General features: G+C 37.5%; 1 protein-coding gene across 2 annotated transcripts; it reads right to left on the minus strand.

The window, feature by feature from the left end:
* Positions 1 to 1939: 1939 nt before the first annotated feature.
* Positions 1940 to 18070, minus strand: MED30 (mediator complex subunit 30). Of its 2 annotated transcripts, XM_010294679.1 has the most exons (4): positions 17872 to 18070; positions 16730 to 16888; positions 12983 to 13093; positions 1940 to 2240 (listed from the first exon to the last, which is right to left on the minus strand). In XM_010294679.1, the coding sequence occupies exons 1-4, from the start codon at positions 18043 to 18045 to the stop codon at positions 2145 to 2147; spliced, it is 540 nt and encodes a 179-aa protein (XP_010292981.1). In that variant the 5' UTR covers positions 18046 to 18070; the 3' UTR covers positions 1940 to 2144. The 2 variants fall into 2 exon arrangements, with proteins under 2 accessions (XP_010292981.1, XP_010292982.1); XM_010294680.1 differs by lacking the exon at positions 12983 to 13093 and having other exon boundaries at positions 2145 to 2240; positions 17872 to 18045.
* Between the last annotated feature and the right edge of the window lie 448 nt (positions 18071 to 18518).

Consider the following 18518-nt stretch of genomic DNA (forward strand, 5'->3'; position numbering starts at 1 on the left):
GGCCCATGGAGAGAGGAGCCCCGGCTGGAGCAGGTTTGCTGGCAGGACTTGTGACCCCGCGGGGGATCCAGGCTGGAGCAGTTCGTGAAGAACTGCAGTCTGTGGGAAGGACTCATGTTGTAGAGGTTCGTGGAGAACTATCTCCCGTGGGAGGGACCCCAGGCTGGAGCAGGGGCAGAGTGTGAGGAGTCCTCCCCCTGAGGAGGAAGGAGCAGCAGAGACAGCGTGTGATGGACTGACCACAACCCCCATTCCCCGTCCCCCTGCGCCGCTCAGGGGGAGGAGATGGAGAAATTGAGAGCACAGTTGAGGTCAGGAAGAAGGGAGGGGTGAGGGGAAGGTGTTTTAAGATTTGGTTTTACTTCTCGTTATCCTACTCGAATTTGGCAATAAATTAAACTAATTTCCCCAAGTCAAGTCTGTTTTGCCTGTGATGGCAATTGGTGAGTGATCTCTCCCTGATCTCAACCCTGTCCAGCTGAGGAAGGGAGTGATAGAGCGGCTTTGGCGGGCACATGGCGTCCAGCCAGGCTCAACCCAGCACACCCATCTAAGTATTGTTATAGTTACATATCACTTTCAGCACTGGGTAAACTAATCAAAACAAACATTTCATACCTCTGTTTATTTGCAATTATAAGACTGGGCATCCAATCACCTGTTAAGATTTAAAGCCTTCAAAAGGAGAAATAAAAGACAACTACATTGTACCTAATTTCAGGGAAAAGTCATATATTGTCAACCAGGTGTGATCAGACCTATCAGATGCCAGTGATTTTTACCTCAAGGAGTAGACAAATGGGTTGAAATTATTAAAAACCAAAATAAAAAAGACTGATAGAACAACAAACCAGTATAACATTTTTAAAACCATATATCTCAAATCAATAAACATTCAGTATCAAAACCCCATACTGTGAAAAGGATATCTTTTAAAAGGATACCATTTAACTGGACTCTTCAGAAGGTTCTGAGTTAATTTTTCACACAAAACTATTAAGAAATCTGACTGGGCATGGAATGAGAATTAGAAGTAATATGCAAGAAGCAAATCATGAGGATGGTCAGTTTTCAACTTGACAAATATTAACAGTAGAGTGCCTTACGGATTTGTATGGAAACAGTGTTATTTTACACATTTATTCATCTGGAAATAGAGACATTGGAAAAATAGTCCACTGGCAGCATCTATGGATAACAAAAATTAAAACTATTTTCAGGGCTAATGAAAACTGTGAGGAATATCAGAGGCAGAACAAAGAAAGATGAAGGTTGATGATTAATCCAAAATAATGAACTGCTCATATACTCCAGCGTTTTCTAGGACTGGCATCATAGGGAAAAGATTAATGAGGCATTTATTCAGTGCATTCTGGTAAACAAAACCCAAGTATTCCAACCACACGTAATGCTACAGGAAAACTACAACATACAATAGCTGGAGCAGTACTCAAGAAACTGTAACTCATAGTTACATAAGTAGTTAATGTCGAGGATATATGTATGTAGTCTTCACTTAAAAAGACTTAATTATATCCATAAAGATATAGCAGTAGTTTTATGTAGCTTTTGAATTTTGCTCCAATTTATCTAATGTAATATATATGCAGTGATAGGATATGGAATAAGATGAACCTATATGGCATAGTAGCCTGTAGCATATGTTTGCACAATGGGGAAACATATTGCAATGTACTATCTGATCACTTATTTCAGTCCTGGAGCTTACATGAGTGACTTTTCTGTACTGCAACTTTTTCTGTCTGTAGAGGTGGTTTGCACTGCAGAATGGCATGCAAACACATGTTTTTAAAAGTGTTAATTGTATTATTAAAAAATCCAGAAATTCTTTACTTATTAAAAAACCCATTTGCATAGCAATCCAAATTATCACTCTAAGTTACTTAGGCTGAATATAATACAGCCTAAGTGAATGACTCAGGTAAAACCTGTAGGATGAATCTTTTATAAAAACAAAACCAAGATCATTTCAGTTATTACAAAAAAAACCAACATTTTAATCTTGAAGACTTCAAACATTACTGCAATATGGTTGTGGGAAAACACGTTACTTCTTAGAAAGAAATTAAGTGTATCCAAACAAATTTCTATCTTTTCCAGCCACAATGCTTGCTTCTTCTTGTTCAGTTCCGCATTGCCAACATGGCATTTATGTCCCAAATTAGATTCCGTAACTGATCCATGATCTGCTTCAGCTGCTGATTCTTCTGTTTTAGTTTCTGTGGGAAGAGTTTATTACAAGGTTTTTTTTGTGATTAGTTCAAACAGTGCACTCAGAAATTCAACAAAAGTTACACTATTATGAAACACTATATGGATTTTTTTTCTTAATTGTCTCTGAGCAGTATTAAGTGAGATAATACGTCTTCTTTAAAGCACACCCTAAAAATACAAGAAAGTCTCAAAAATTAAGGACCATTGCTAGAGGAGGAATGCTGTTTCTTTTCACAGCAGTCTTTTTATCAAAACTTGATCCCTTCAAAAAGTGGAGTTTTGTGGGGATTGGTCCTCTCTTTCCAAAGTCCAAAAGATAGCACTTTTTAAGCAGGAAGAAAGAATTCAGGGAACAAGTAGATTTATGTGAATACATGTTGTGTAACTTGGGTGGACAGAAAAAGAATGAACTAACAGTAGAAGTTTGAACAAAGCACAAGGTACAGGTGAAGCCAAACAAGCTTTTCCAGCCTATATAGGTCAACCCTGATGTGCCAAGGGGTCCCCTGTCTTGAAACAGATATTCCCAAGCATGTTGAATTATTTAAAATTATGTATTTGTTTTTGCAAACTGCAGAAGCATTTGAAGGAACAGAAGAACTTGCTTTTATTTGAGTGCATAACCAGAACTTAGAAGTTATGAAAGATCAGTGCATTAAGACATCACAGGATCTCCCTAACATCTCATGTTTCACAGAAATGCATTGTCTGATTTATTCACTTTCCTGCTCAAATCAAAGCTGTCAAGAACTAAGTTACTGTGTATTGTTAACAGCAACCTATGTCCTTCATTTCATTCCAATTTGATAAGAGATCAGCCTTCTCACATTAGAGATCAAACTACTCATTCATTAGGGAAGTCCAGAGTTCCAAGTAAAGTGAAAGCACAGGAAAGACTCGCTACCAGCAAAAGAGGAAAAACTACTCAAAATGTTTCAGGTTTGGTATAACTTTGTAACTTGCACTACACAAATGGCAATACATTAAAAGGGTGACTCAGATCAGTAATACAACCAAAGTAACTGGAACAGTGATAAAAAGAAGCAACAAAAGAAGCAATATCCTGAAAATCAGTCTCCTGAATTTTGATGTGGACAACACACCAATATTTTTAAGTTGCCCAGCTGGTCAGCTGGGAAGGAAGTCCAGAGAAAACAGAGGAAGTCTATTCACTTCAGACCTGTAAAAGTGGTCTGACATAATACGGTAATTAGGTTTAGATTACATGGGGAACATGGTACTTTGAGTAAGGGAAATATTCCTGAACACAGACTTTGGTGGACACATTTCCTGGACGCAGAGACAACACTCAATTCCAGACTCCTGAGAAGGATGTAAAAACAGATGTAGGACAGTTCATGCGCACTAACTTGGAATTTCTAATCAAGCATTTGACAGACTAAAAAGTATTTTAAAGATAACTATGTGTATTTATCTAACGCTTCTTTCTTTTCCATTTGCTAATCCAAGACTTTACAATATACAGCAGAGATCCAACTCCTTAAGACAAGAGAGAAAACCAAGCAAGTAGTTACCACAGCATCCAGATGACAGAACTGGATGTGTGCTTGAGAAAGCACAAGAGGGATGAGATAAACAAGCATGTTCATACCTGTGGCATTTTGAACATATTTCTGTTTGCTTCAACATTCAATCTTGGAGAAATCAATGAATGTTACATCAAAACTACTAGTTTAATGCAAGCTGTCACTCACTGATGCTGAGGGCATGCCATTTTATGATTTTTTCAAAGCCTTCATCAATAGAAATGAAGGCTGAATGGTCAGTGACGGTTATTCAAGACACGGAAAGAAGAACCATTGACTTCTGACACTTTTAAATACTGTTACGTAGGTAAGCTCACATGAACTTTACATAAGTTACGCACAAAAGAGTATTTTCATTTCTTGTGTTATGAAACTGTAAATTGCTTAATCTTTATTTGATGCTAGACAAGGGAACCTTCAAATTTGATTTGTTTTCAAAGCATCTGTAAAGACAAGAAGTATACAATTGTTACATTATTTATCCAAAGATAATTTTAGATCCTTTTCTTCAGTGAAGAGCTATTTTCTTAGCTCTTCTATTCTACTTTTTCCAGAGACAGAAAAAAACATCTAAGATGAAGCACCATCTCTGGAATGCTAGGTTGTAAAAAAAGAATAGAGATAGGGGAAAAAACCCACTTCAGAGAGCATAGTCTCCAAATTGAAATGCATATAGTGATCTTTGTTACCACAGGCAGTGGTCCACACCACAAAGTACTTATTTTTATAATATTTCTATAATAATAACATAATTAATATGTTCTGCACCACAGGCAGTGCTGGCCTCTGCTTAAGACTTTGCTGAGCCAGTAAGAACATCTCAACACAGGTCTAACCTTGGAAGGATAGGTGAAATGGCCTTCTTCAGAAATGGGTAAGTTCTGTAAAACTTCTGCAGCAATGACAAATTTCCGTTTGAACAGATTGTTTGCAAGTTGTCTCCCACTCTTTTCTCTTTCTACTGAAATTACTTAGTTGAACTCTAGACTGCTGCTCAGGATTAACAGTTGTATGAAACAAGAAAAGGTACTTCATCCTACATACATGCTACAGCTTCTGACTTTATCTGTTTTAAGATAGCAGAGGAAAATTATCTTATATGAGGCAGTTTATATTGAGTTTAAGAGATATAAATTCACGTTATACCCGACAGGCACATTTCTGCTAGTCCTTCTTTGTCAGAAAAGAGAATCCTAGGGGGTTGTCTTTGGTGATACTAATTTTCAATGTGATTAACTATCCATTTTGACTGACACTGCAAGTACTATGGCCATCATGATGGAGTTGGCAAGGACTGGCACCTTCCACTAACCAGCAAGACCTTAGCAAGCTTAGGTCAAGTAGGACATTTATGAAAAACATGTACAGAAGCATGAAACCCACATAAATGAAACAAGTGGAAGAACCATAACATACATCCAGAAAATAGCTGTCTTTCCAGGAACATGCCATAAATAACTTGGCATAGTTCATACAGATTTGGGTTCAGTAGGACACAATAATTTCAGCTTTGACTGAAATCAATTTTTGACTTCAGCTTATTTTTGGTTCACTATCATTTCATTTGAAATCAGTGCTGTCTAGACCAATGCATAACCTTCTATCAGAGATGTTATCAGAACTCTCCTTTGCACATCGTTCCCATCTCTCTCCTCATCTTAAGCTCATCTATCTTTCACATTTTAAAACCTAAACACCACTATAAGTCGTTATTTGGCACTCAATCAACTTGTTAAAAGTCTCTTCTTCAGGCAAAGGTAATAGTGTAAACACTGTGGAAGAGTATTATATTCCAATTGATGCCTGTAAAAGCATCAAAAGTACTTGCCTATGTTGTGCAGACACTTCTGCTTACAAAAAAAGAGGTGTTTTCATCTTGAAATATGAATGAAATATGAACCTTATATAAAAGACCATTCTCCTGAATGCTATACCAGCTAGTTTTGATCTGCTTTGTTCCACAGCTGACCCAAATGCCTGCCTGAGACAGTAAGAATAATATACTGCTATATACATATAAAAAAAAAAAGTCTGAGACAGTAACAACTTTTTTTTTTTTTATAAATCCTGTGATATGTGAAATATTATCTCTTCCTCATTACCTGAGAGGCCCATGAGCTCCTGCTGAGAGCAAAGACCTGCAACAGTACAGGCCAGAAGTACATCTAAGCTTAATAAAGCATTAAATATTAATAACAGTAATACCTTTACTTGCATAAATCTCAGCAGAATTAAAACAATGTGTTTACTTTGTTGATTATGACTCTACTACAGAAAAAGCTTGCATCATCTTCTTTTTCATGAGCATGTTACTCCTTCTGACTGGTAAACTGCTGTAGGAAGTGATTGCCGAAAGTCTTACGAAGGTGATAGTGGCCTCTGCTTTTCCATGTAAGTCAAATCCAAAGAATTTCTAGAGAAACACAATGTTTGTGATAGGCGAGAAAAAGTACAGCCTGCCCTGGCAATTTATACTGCTATTTTTTTTAATGAGTCCCTCATAATGAAATCTCTGAGGTGAGGAGGTGGAAAAACCTCCTCTTTTTTTTTTCACTTCACTTTTCTAGTCAAAAGATTAACAATGCTATATGCACACAGCAGAAAAAAATGATAGAAAAAAATGTCTCAACACTTTGCTCAAACTCCCTTAAAGCTGACAGGTGATATTCTAACTTGTGGCTACTCAATTGATACCAAGGCCCACTGTCCATCATAATAAATTCACATATTGATCTATTTATAATATTTTTTCAAATGGACAAAAAGTATTCATCACTAATACACTAACTGCTTGTGCAATTAAACATTAACATACTGTTCAGTAACTGCAGCTTTTCCTGATGTCATTCACAGGCATAACTGTTCTATCTTACTAGAAATGAGAGAATGGGTTTTCTGCCTCCCTCCTCACTGGATAGATGAGAGGAAAACTGCTCCTTTGGCATGCATAACTCTCGTTCCTGAAACGAGAGGCACCAGTGACAGCCTGTGCTCCATTGCATGCTCAACACTTTTCACACCAGACAACAACTGCATGTATCCACTGCTCTGCTGTTCAAATAAGTGTGTTCATTAAAATAGGTGGACGCTTGCTTCACAACAATTATTTATCATTCAGTGATGAAGTCTGAGGTCTTATTTACTGAGTATCTTCTAAACTATGCAGCTTGTAATAGAATTATCCGTTCCCCAAGGTGCTTCTCCACCACACTCCTCAGTGTTAAATCCCCATTCTTAACATGAAAATCACACAGATTTATGATCCTCAGTTACAGATGGCAAACTAAAACACAGGAACACTATGGATAAAACTGGACTGCCTACTAACTTTGTCCAGAGACATCTAAGATTCAAGTCCATCACTAAACTTTGTGTTTTAACAGCTTCCCACATATTCAAAGGACAGCTATCACCAACTGCAAGGGGAAGAATGAACAACTACCACGGGTCACAGAGTCAAGTAAAAAATCCAGTTCTCAAGAGCAGCCTTCAGTTACTTACTCACTATTCACATTAAATCCTTCCTTCTCATTCCCGAATTCTCTGCTTATTCAAATACCCTCATGCAAGTTACACAATACATAAACCAAGATTCTTATAATCTTATTTATCATAATACCGATTCAATCTTAACAGTGCCTATTCTGCAGCAAAAGCAGAACAGCTCAAGGACTTTTCCAGAAAAGAAAGTGGATGGGACACGAGATGACACGAGGGAAGAAGAGGAACCAAATGTGATAATGTAATAAAGGTTCTATAATATGCATTTATACGAGGATAAAAGGGGACAGATTTAAGGTTGGTGTTTCCTAACTTTTCTCAACTTTGTAACCATGATATTGTTTTGATATAGGAAGCTACATGAAAATCTTGGCATCAAACATTTTATATGAAACTAAAAGGGAAATATTTCATTATATGGAATAAAATGCATCTCAGTGCTGAGAGAGCTGGCTGATGACAAGACTACTCTGCATAATTTTCTACTGGAGATGGGGAGAGGCTCCTGATGAAAAAGCAAGTATCTCAACTCATCAAGAAAAGCAGGGAGGGGGATCCAGAAAATTATGGAAACTACACTCTGGTCAGCCTTACCCTGCATCCCAGAAAGACTATGCAGCAAATCCTTCTGGAAGTCATGTCCAGACACATGAACGATAAGGTGACTGGGAACAGTCATGCTGGATTTACCAAAGATGTGTTGTCCTGACCAACATGATAACCATCTGTTGAGAAATGACTGGCTGTGTGGCCAAGGGGAAAGCAAGGGAGTTTCTTTAGTTTCATATTAGTCAGGCTTTTGACACAGTCTCCTATAGTATCTTTGTAGCCAAGTTGTGGTTTGCATAGGTGGATTATAGCATCAATGGAAAACTGGCTAGACTATTGGATTCTAAATGTTGGGTTCAGCAGTATTAAGACCAAGTGGCAGCTGGTCACTCTTGGTGTTTCTCAGGATTGATACTAAGGTCAATATTCTTAGTATCCTCATTAATGACTTAGCCATACTTAATGACCTAATCACTATATCAAAGTATCAAATTTGTGGACAATACCAAATTGGCTAAAGTGGTCAACATAGTGTCAGGATGTCCAATTCAGAGGGCCCTCAACAGGTGGGAAAGGCAGACTGAGACCTACCTCAGGAACTTCAATTAAAGCAATATCCTACATCTGAAAACAGAATAAACTCATACAACAGCACAGGCAGAGGGCTGACTGAATAGAAAGCAGATTTGCAGAAAAGGGACTGAGGTCCTTTTTGGAACTTTCTGACAAGCTGAACATGAGTCAGCAGTGGCTCTCCGCAACAATGAAGACGAACTGCATGTTGCGCTAAATTAGCAAGAGTGTACCTACCAGGTCAAGTGAAATTGTTACTCTCCTCTGTTTGGCTCTGGAGAACAACTGTCCAATTTTGAGCTCAATACAAAACACTAACATCCTAGAAAACATCTAGTGGAAGGCCACCAAGATGATTAGAGCTAGATTTGTTCAGTCTCAAGTAGAGAAGGCTAAGGCAGGATCGCGATGTTGTCTCCAGCTACCTAATGAAGATCATAGAAAAGACAAAGCTGGACTCTTGTCAAACATACACAGCAAAAGGATGAGGGGTAGTGGACATGTGTTACAACAAAGAAAATACCTATGTAACATTAGGAAAGCTTTCACAGTGAAAGCTGACAAACACTTACAAAGGGCTCAGAAAGGGTAGAATTCTCATCCTTACAGATATTCAAAGTGCTACTGGATATGAGCCTGAGCAACTGGATCTAACTTTGATAGTTGGCCCTGCTTTGAAGTGGGAGTTGATCAGATAATCACCAGACCTCTCACTGAGCCTAAATACCTCTGTGATTCTACCATTGCAGAGAGCCAGTTTGGATACCCAAAACAGGATGGAACGGCACCCAGTGCAGATTAGTCTGATGAGATGTCCAAATAAACAATTCTTCCTCTCTTGTTAAAGTGTTCCTTGGTGCACATTCATATTTGGGGTGAAAAAGGACTCTACAAATACAAAACACATAAAAAATACATGCAAAGAGCGTGAAAAATAGTTTAAAAGTAACGCAAGTTTTCAGCATAATCAAAAGTAGTTTTCCGGCAACATTCTCCAAAGAGAAAGACTAATTGCAAATTGCTGTCATTTTAAGGACTACTTCCTAAACAACATCAGCTGCAGTGCACAACAGTTTTGTTATCAAAAGAGCCCAGACCTAAACTCATAACAGCTTAACTTAGAAGCCTGTCATATAGATTGTCTTTTCCTCTCTTAGCAAGATCACTGTTGACCAGTTAGCAAAGATTAATTAAGAATATCAAACTTGATTATTTTCTAAAGGGTCACCTGAAATGTCCACCTGAAATATCACATCATTTAATTTTTCACCCAAATGTATTGAGACTACTAATTATGTGATGGTTTTCCTAAGCACTTCATTTGAAACTGGACCTACAGCATGCAAAAACCCAAAGCTGTACTTGGGCCATTTCTGAAAACAAGCAGTAAAGAAAACTGATGATAAGGCAGCAACACTGATTAAAATGTTCTCAGTCTGTCATTTGGTATTTTCTGTTATAAGCCTGTCAAATGTCCTACAAGACCATGACCCAAGGTGAGCCTGACATCTAGAGAATATTACAGATGATGCTATACTTAGAAGGTAAGAAACCTGCAGACAGAACATTACAGACTCAAAAAATATGAAGACAAGTGAGAAAATCTTGGTAACAGCTTCAAACTGTTGCAAAAAGTAATTATGTTCAATGAAAACTGGATCAGGACTTGTATTAGTAGACCAATGCAAATGCCAAACTGATTCTGGAACAGTGCATGATTTATTCCATAAAAGAGTCAATCACTTCAACAATTTAAAAACTCAGGAAAGCAAATACAGTTAAAAGGAATAAGAAACATTTTTGGGAACTGCAGGAAAGAATTGTTTAGTACAAAAGGTAGAGGTAGTCAGTGCTCCATAAATTGTGTTTCTTTGTTTTTCATAATAATGGCACACTCTTCTTAGTAACTGCATGCAAAAACCCCTTTGGTTTTTAAGCTTAATAGGTTTTATTTAAACCTACAGTTGCTAAATATTACTGAATTGCTAGGACGGAAATTCATTACCTTGTAAACTGATCTATATTTTAAATTAACAGACAAGTACTTCTTAGCAAAGGTGAGGGCATTAAACTTTCAGACCTAAAAGATAAGTCTAATATATCAGAATGAATAAATAAATAAATAAATGAAGATCAAAAGATGTCACTATACAGTAAACCAACATCAAAAGCTACTGCAGTATTTTGGAACTCTGCTACACCAACAGGTTCTTCTGCCCCAACAGTGAGATGGTGAGTATAGGAAGTACATGATGCTCCCCACCTCCTCCACTGAGGATGACCCTTCCCAGACAACTGCTGTAGCAAAGCAAAGCTCTTATGTTTCAAGTCAGTGGTTCCTGGAGGGAAGGATGGTTTTGTATGAGAATACATGATCCACAAAGTTTATATGATCAACTAGTTTTGGTTGTGCTCCACACTGCAGAGTGGTTACTGTCTTTCACGTGCATCCAGAGCCACTAAAGAGATCAGACTGGCTGGAATAACACAGAAAGAAGGGCAAAATTAAAAGACCCAGGAAAAGTGTAAGAATTCAAATGTCTCAGTAGCATCAAAGTATTGGGTTAATGCAATACTTTTTTTGGTATCAGTAACATGCAAGACTGAAAAGATACTGCCTATTACAGCAAAAAGAGCCAGATGAAAGCAGGACAACCAGCTAAAGGGAGAAAAATAATGGGTCAAGAATATAAAAAGCTGCTTCATCTGTCACGTTGGTTTCCCTGTCACAGCATTTTCATCAACATTTTGTATTACTGACATTTTGCTAAAATAAATTAAGCAAAATTGAGCTGGAGGTGGATGTTGCATACTACAGCAGATTGAAAAGCTGTCAGGAGTGCCAGCTAAGGATCAGAGGGGGCTATCTGAGTCGAGCAGCCAGTGTCAAAATTAGACCAATTAACCTGATTCTAGTGTTTTTTTTCACAAACATAAGAATATCTTTATTTCTAGTCATAAAAACCCAAAGCACTTCTTATTCTGTAATGCATTAAAATTTGAGCTTTGAAAATGGTAGTGGATGTGCTTATACAGCTGGAGAGAGACGAAAGAAAAAATTCGGTGCACTTACAAAAACAACCAGTTTACATTTCTTTTGCAGCAGTTAGTAAATATTTGTCCACCAAAATACTACGGAAAGTTCAATTATCTTCTGAAGATTTACTGTGGAAAATCTAGAAACAAGGTCTAGGCATTTAAGTGTAAATACAGGATTTCAGACCAGATTTAAGTGAATGTCTGCATACATTCCTAATTACCAGTTTGCTACCAATGGTCCTGTAACACCATCAACCTTTTTAAGGTTTAGAACTCATCATAAACATTTATGAAATTCTTTTCACAAGATCACGCCAAGGAGGTTTAAAAACATATTAGCATACAAGTACAACAACAAGGGCAAAAACATGTCATAAAACTATGAAAACCACAGCAAATATGGACAGTTAAGCTTATTAACACTTAAAGATTGCAAATAAATGTGCATAAATTCAGGGTACAACACTGCATACAATATAATATATACAACCCTGCTACACAAGCACTGAACAGAAAGAATACAACAGAAAAGCTGACAAATGCTTTTCTCTAAATTCACATAGTCCTCATTTTCTCCTGTACAATATGCATGCACTTTTCTAAATAAATGTGTTGTGAAAAATTTGGTACATCTCCAATTGTTGAAGACAAATGAAAATATCAGAAATATTTCAAAAGCTGAAAATCCACCAATTATTCTCTCCATAAAGAAATGTTTTACTCATTTATTTCCCTTGTTCAGTTATTTTTGAAGATTATGCTTCCTTTTTACCAAACATTTACAGACATTGCAGCTACAGAAATATTTAATGCCTTTTATCTTTGTACTTTACAGACTGAAGAAACAATGTTCAAAATTGTGGTCTGGTAAAACTATATATTTTTAATCTCAATATTAGCATTTACTACAGCATATTTATTTTTAGGTTGGAATCCTTCTTTAGTAATTGTACTCAACTGCATACTGCCACTCAAATTCAACATTTAACAGCATCTTTATCATACATAGTACTTTTTTTTCTGAATGTGTCAAAATTCAATAGATACATTTAACAAAAGGAATTGTTTTCCTTAAACTGTCAAAATGCAGAAAGTAGCCCTGAAAATCGTTTACCAACTCACATCACTGCGATAATATTTACACATCTGACATTCAGTATTTTTAAATACCCAGTTTTTTAACACCTAAGGTAAGTTTTGAAAAGAAGTAAGTTCAACAGGCACCCTACCTCAATCTGTACTGCTGATACCTAGTGGGTTAAACATAAACACAATACAGCATATATAAAAGAATATATATCAGTTTAAAAAGAGGCACAAGTTAAAATGGTCAGGAAACCTAAACTCTACAGCCAGAGGTACAGCCAAAAAAAGATTGCTTACTAAAAGGTAATTCTGGAATAGTTACATGCAAGAAGTATTTATAATGAAGTTGATGGTAGTCATCACACATGCTGCATTTAGTACAGCAATCTAGAAATTTCATCTTTGTAATGAAAAAGCGGCAGTTTTAAGCAAATTAATTTCAACTTTGTTACCTTATTTACTTCCATGATTTCCCTTCTCTCTTCACTAGCAAAACGAAGCTGACTTGCAGCACCACGATCATCATGCTTGGAGCCATCTTCTTCAACATATGGAATAAGTTGCTGTGAAGACAAGAAACATTAGATATAAAAAAAAGGGAAAAAAAAAAGAAAAAAGAAGAAAAAAAGAAACCAAAAACAGGAGATACAGGAAATACAAAAGGTACTACCATTTTCTCCAAAGGTTCAAACTTCCCAAGAGGAAGTGGAGACAGGCTTACTTCATCACCTCAAGCCCAAAGGCCTTGCAACGACTTCAGTTTGTTGTCCAGGAAAACGATGCATTTCAAAAAGACACAATCCCACATATTACCATGACTAGACCTAAGCAATTTCACAACTGCAGGCAGAACCCAGTCTTTATGTTTTAAGATGTTTATCAAAGGTAATCTTCGTATTCTTGAACTCCATAGATTGTGTTCTAAAATTTACTATTCCACACTAAGAAATACCACAAACAAGAAATTATCATTATTATGAAGTATTTCAGTGAAACATTAAACATAATTATGACTGGGGTTACATAGCTACTTGGCTAATACTCTAATTATGACTTGTTATTTTAGTGGCCCTCTGTTTGGCTATTCTTAAGACCAGGCCCACAGTTACCTAATAGGATTTTTTCTGTAAGAATCTCCCACTGTGATCTCCTCAGGCATATAGTGTACTATCTTTTTGGTAAGCTTCTACAAAGCCAAAAGTCTTTGATAAAGCATTTCTAAGTTAATACTAATGCATATTGCCTTCATAAAAAAAATTAAAAAAACAGTAAACATAATAGACACAAATACATGCTTCTGTGTCAGAACACACCCAAGCTACTAACATCTTATCCAAAATTATTAGCTGTAACATTTTACACATAACATACATCCACAAAATCTACAGACTATTGTTTATTTGTTGGTCCTGAACTGAGAAAAGTTGAAGTTGATAAAAAAATTACATCCTTGTTCACATACACATTACAGACAAATGAAAGACTAGTAATTGATGTAAATGAGCAAGAAGACACTACTTTAAAAATCTGGGAGTAAGTTGCTCATCACATGCATATTAACTTATTACTTAGGCTGGGCTGTAATTTTGTCATAGAATCATTTACATTGGAAAAGACCTTTAAGATCAAGTCCAACCACTAACCTAACACCACCAAGTCCACTATCAAACCATGTCCCTAAACACCACATCTACACATCTTCTAAATACCTCCAGGGATGGTGACTCCACCACTTCCCTGGGCATCCTGTTGCAACGCTTGACAAACCTTTCAGGGAAGAAATTTTTACTTGTATCCAATCTAAACCTCCTCTGGCATAACTTGAGGCCATTTCCTCTCCTCCTATCACTAGTTACTTGGGAGAAGAGACCAACACCCACCTCACCACAACCTCCTTTCAGGTAGTTGTAGAGAGCGATAAGGTCTCCCCTCAGCCTCCTCTTCTCCTGACTGAAGGAGCGCAGCCGCTCCTCATAAAACTCGTGCTCCAGACACCTCACCAGCTTCATTGCCCTTCTCTGGACCTGGACATGCTCCTGCAACTCAATGTCATTCTTGTAGTTAGGGGCCCAAAACTGAACAGTCTTCGAGATGCAGCCTCACCAGTGCCAAGTACAGAGGGACAATCACTTCCCTAGTCCTGCTGGCCACATTATTTCTGATACAAAGCATTCAGCATCATCCTTCAGCTTCCTGATGGAAAACTTAACTTTGATTTAACCCACTGAAGATTTAATTTCCTTCTATAGGCCATTCTTGTTAAGCTTATCAAAATGGACAAAAAATATCACAGTAAACTCTGCCATGAAAACGTAGTAAAGGTTAACAACTTACTATATTTGCATACCATAAAGAAGAAGTAGTGTGACTGCTAAATACTCCTGGAAAAAACTCCTTGTCTCTATCATGGAAAAATAATGTACCACTCAAAATAGAACATTTCCTTTGAAAACCTTCCATCTTTCAGAAAAGCTAGTAGAAAAAAACACAAAGAAAAGCAAAGAACTACACCTAACACACAAATGAGGCAGGAAATTTAATCAACTAGAGAATTTTGTAGCCAGATCTGCTTCACAATTATCTCATGCCTTGCTATGTTGGTTAACAGAGAGTTGATAAGAATACCTATTAACACATTAACAACAAAATACAAAAACGTTTCATCAATAATAATATACTAATACATCAATATTAGTAGGTACTGACTTCTCTTGACTGTTTAAAAAAAGAGACTTGTTGATACTCTTTAAAGGTATGGTTAGAATGTCAGTCATTAAATAAAACGATTGAGACTATTTTTGAAAAGCTGAAATACGAATTTAGGAAAACAGATCCAAGAGGAATGGTGTGTCACTTTCATTCACCCTAACTAATAAAACATGAGGAGGCAGCCATTCTATTAACTGCAAAGCAGAAAAGACTACATAGATAAAAGAAAAAAGAATTCAGAATTCCAACTATTGATACAAAACTCTGCTGTGCATAAGGTATCAGTGAGGCCTTGCATTAAAAAAGCTTAAAGGGACTACTCATTTTCTCTATAGAAATTCTTTTTCAACCTGGTAACAGGGAAAAAACTGTATGTGTGGGGGCGGAAGACCAACACCACCTTATCCCAACTGTATGCGAAAACAAGACACGTCAAAAGCTTTTAAAGGGGACACAAGTATTGAGTTATTGCACACAAGTCAAGAAATCATGAAAAAAAATAGTGTTTTTTTTTTAATTGGGAAGTTACCTTACTCCCTTGCTTGCTCTAAGGTTTCTGCATACACTTCCCTGAAACACATGGCAGTGACTGTGGACAGAAGTAGATCAGTAGTCTAGAATCGACTGTACAGAATGGACTCCTTCATTTCTTTATTCCTCTTCAGTGAAGAGATCCAAATATAAAATATAATGCTTAAATGATTAAAACTCAATGGACAATCAAAAGTCAGTTCATAGAGTTGCCTCAGAATCCAGAGGTCAGTAGTTAAAGAACTTCACAGTTCTGGTTAATATAGAGCTGTAGTAACTCAAATCGTAACACAAAACAGGCTTTGGAAATATTACTAGGAATTAGAAACAATCTAACTTATGAAGGGAGAAAATTAAGTTTTACTAGGAATAGCATTTTTATTAGGAAAAAACTTTGGCCAATCCTGCTTCCTGGAAGTCTTAGGCTGTTCACTTTTCCATCACCATGGCACATTCAGATTTGGTTCATTTTGGTTCAGCACGTTAAGAGTACCTGAGCGAGGGAACTATGGAGGCACAGACTGATGGCCAGAGCAATGGAACAATGCATACTGCTCAGGGAGCTAGGCTGGCAGGTGAGAGCTTGAAGCAGACTTTTTTCCCACTGTAACAACCTCTTCAAAGAAAAAAGTTGTCCTGACTCTTTTGACTCTGTTTTTTTCCTAGTGGAAACAAACTGGTGAATGTACCAAGAAGCCTGAGGAAAAAGGCTAACATTTTAAATGAAGTCTGATTTCAAAATCAGATCCCTCCCAATTGGTAAGAATTGTCGATGTTAATGTGAAAGTTTCACAGTCTTTCAACCAGTTCCAAATAATAAACAGAATTCAGTCCACTGAACAATTCCAGTCTCATTTAAAACTTTTTATGAGACTCCTGCAACTCATGAGAATGGATAAGATACTAAGCAGAGAGTGGTTATTCTGATTTGTACTTTATATATGAATAAAGATACTTACTTCAATGGGAACAGGATCAAGCCCAGCACAGTTTTCATTGCATTTGTCATAGACTAGTCTCAGTTTTCTGAAGAGTATTGATAGCTGACGGAGATGTTCCTGCAGCTTTCCCAGTCTGTCTTGATATGTTCCAGTATGATAAGTAACACCATTTGGTAACTTAGAGAACCAAAACCCCAAAATGTTAAAATACTATGTTAAAATTTCTATCACATGAAATAAACAAACTAAAATAAATCAGACAAGGTTTTGTAGATTTTAAAATATGACAATCACACTATCCCCACAGAAATCATGGAAATTTCTGTTTGCCTTATCAGCAAAATTCTGTATTTTATCTGCTTATCTGATGTGCCAAATGACTGTTGTAAAACAGCTTCATGTATTCCATACTTTGGTCATTGTCAATCCCTCTGTAACTCTTTTCAGTGAATGACTTCAAAATGCTTAGGCATGACACTGTTGTTCTCTGTTATGAATATTACACTTTGAGACTTTGTGTCTCAACCCCAGGTCACAATTCAGAGACACAATCAAAGTGAATTCAAGTTAGCAAACTCTAAGTACATATACCTATACCTAAGATAATTACAGAAGGAAACTGCCAGAGTATGAAAATACAGAAGGAATGGGAGTGATTATTTATCCTCTGCTCTCAACAGAGAAAGACAACAAATGTTTGTATGCTTTCTCAGTAAGTGGCCACAAATAAGGATTATGTCCACTTTAAAAACAAAAAGAAATGTCAAAAAGTTCTAGGCAGAAAATATTGCAGAAAAAGATCAATGAAAATTCCTCTAAAATTACTCCCCCGATGTTAACGAAAACAAAGAAGCATAACTAGCATAGAAGCAGACTTCACTATTCATAAAGGAAAACATTAAGTGTATTTAGAGTACATTTATAGTGGGGGCAATAACAATTCCGCATTTCTGAATTTTCTTCATCTTCACTTAATGTACAGGAGTAAGGAAATGTATTAAGAGTATTATTCCCTTCTCCAAATCAATCCCCCTTTTCAAAGCAGTTTGATCAAGTTGTGTATTTAAATGTCCTAAGCTGTCTCCTGTGTCTATGTAAACTGGCAGTTGGTGGTAAAAACATGAGAAGTTGAGGACCATTAAAAGAAAGTTATTTCTCACCTGCATGTTCCTCAGTAACTGGAAGATTTCCATGGTTCTAAATACAATGTCCTGCACAGTCTCTTGGCCAATGCGACAGAGAGAAGCTGTATTTACCTCCCGAGCTGCTTGAGCCTGCGTCCCTGAGAAAGCACCAGGCGGCATGGCCGCTCCAGCGAGAGGGGGAGTTGACATCCCTTGACGTTCACCAGTCCCACTGAGCCAATCTGCGCAAAGAAGTTAAGTACTTGTTTGAGTCTATCACAGTAAACTTCTGTATGGTGGCTACACAATGCCTTCTCCCCGTACGTGGTCCTATCCAAGATAAAACTGTTCAACTGATAAAAGACGGCTCAGCACTGTACCCTTTGGTGTGGCTACTGCTCCCTTAACCTCTACAGCTTTGCTGGGCAGCGGAGCTGTGGGTGCTGCTCCCCGCCCCCCCCCCGCCCCGAGCGGTCACCAGGAGGGCCCTGCCCCGATCTGTCGCAAGGGGACACGAAAGGAACTTTTGCCCAGCTCCAAAAGGAAATCGCAGCCCTTCTGCTGGGCTCCGGGACCGGCACCTGCTCAGCGGCCCCTCTCTCCGCCGCAGGGAACGGCCGGAGGCACCGCTTACCCACCCCGCAGCCCGGGAGGCCAGAGCACAGGCGGCGCCACGGGTCCCG

The sequence above is a fragment of the Phaethon lepturus genome, unplaced genomic scaffold (assembly GCF_000687285.1).
Source record: "Phaethon lepturus isolate BGI_N335 unplaced genomic scaffold, ASM68728v1 scaffold599, whole genome shotgun sequence".
Taxonomy (NCBI): Eukaryota; Metazoa; Chordata; class Aves; order Phaethontiformes; family Phaethontidae; genus Phaethon; species Phaethon lepturus.

Bases quoted from the DNA above. Each gene is read 5' to 3' on its own strand.
- MED30 (XM_010294679.1), bottom strand. From the start codon at position 18,045: ATGTCAACTCCCCCTCTCGCTGGAGCGGCCATGCCGCCTGGTGCTTTC. The intron at 16,889-17,871 runs GTGAGAAATAAC...TGGTTCTCTAAG, and splicing joins AGTTACTGAGGAACATGCAG to TTACCAAATGGTGTTACTTA. The intron at 2,241-12,982 runs GTAACAAAGTTG...CTCTTCCCACAG, and splicing joins AAATCATGGAAGTAAATAAG to AAACTAAAACAGAAGAATCA.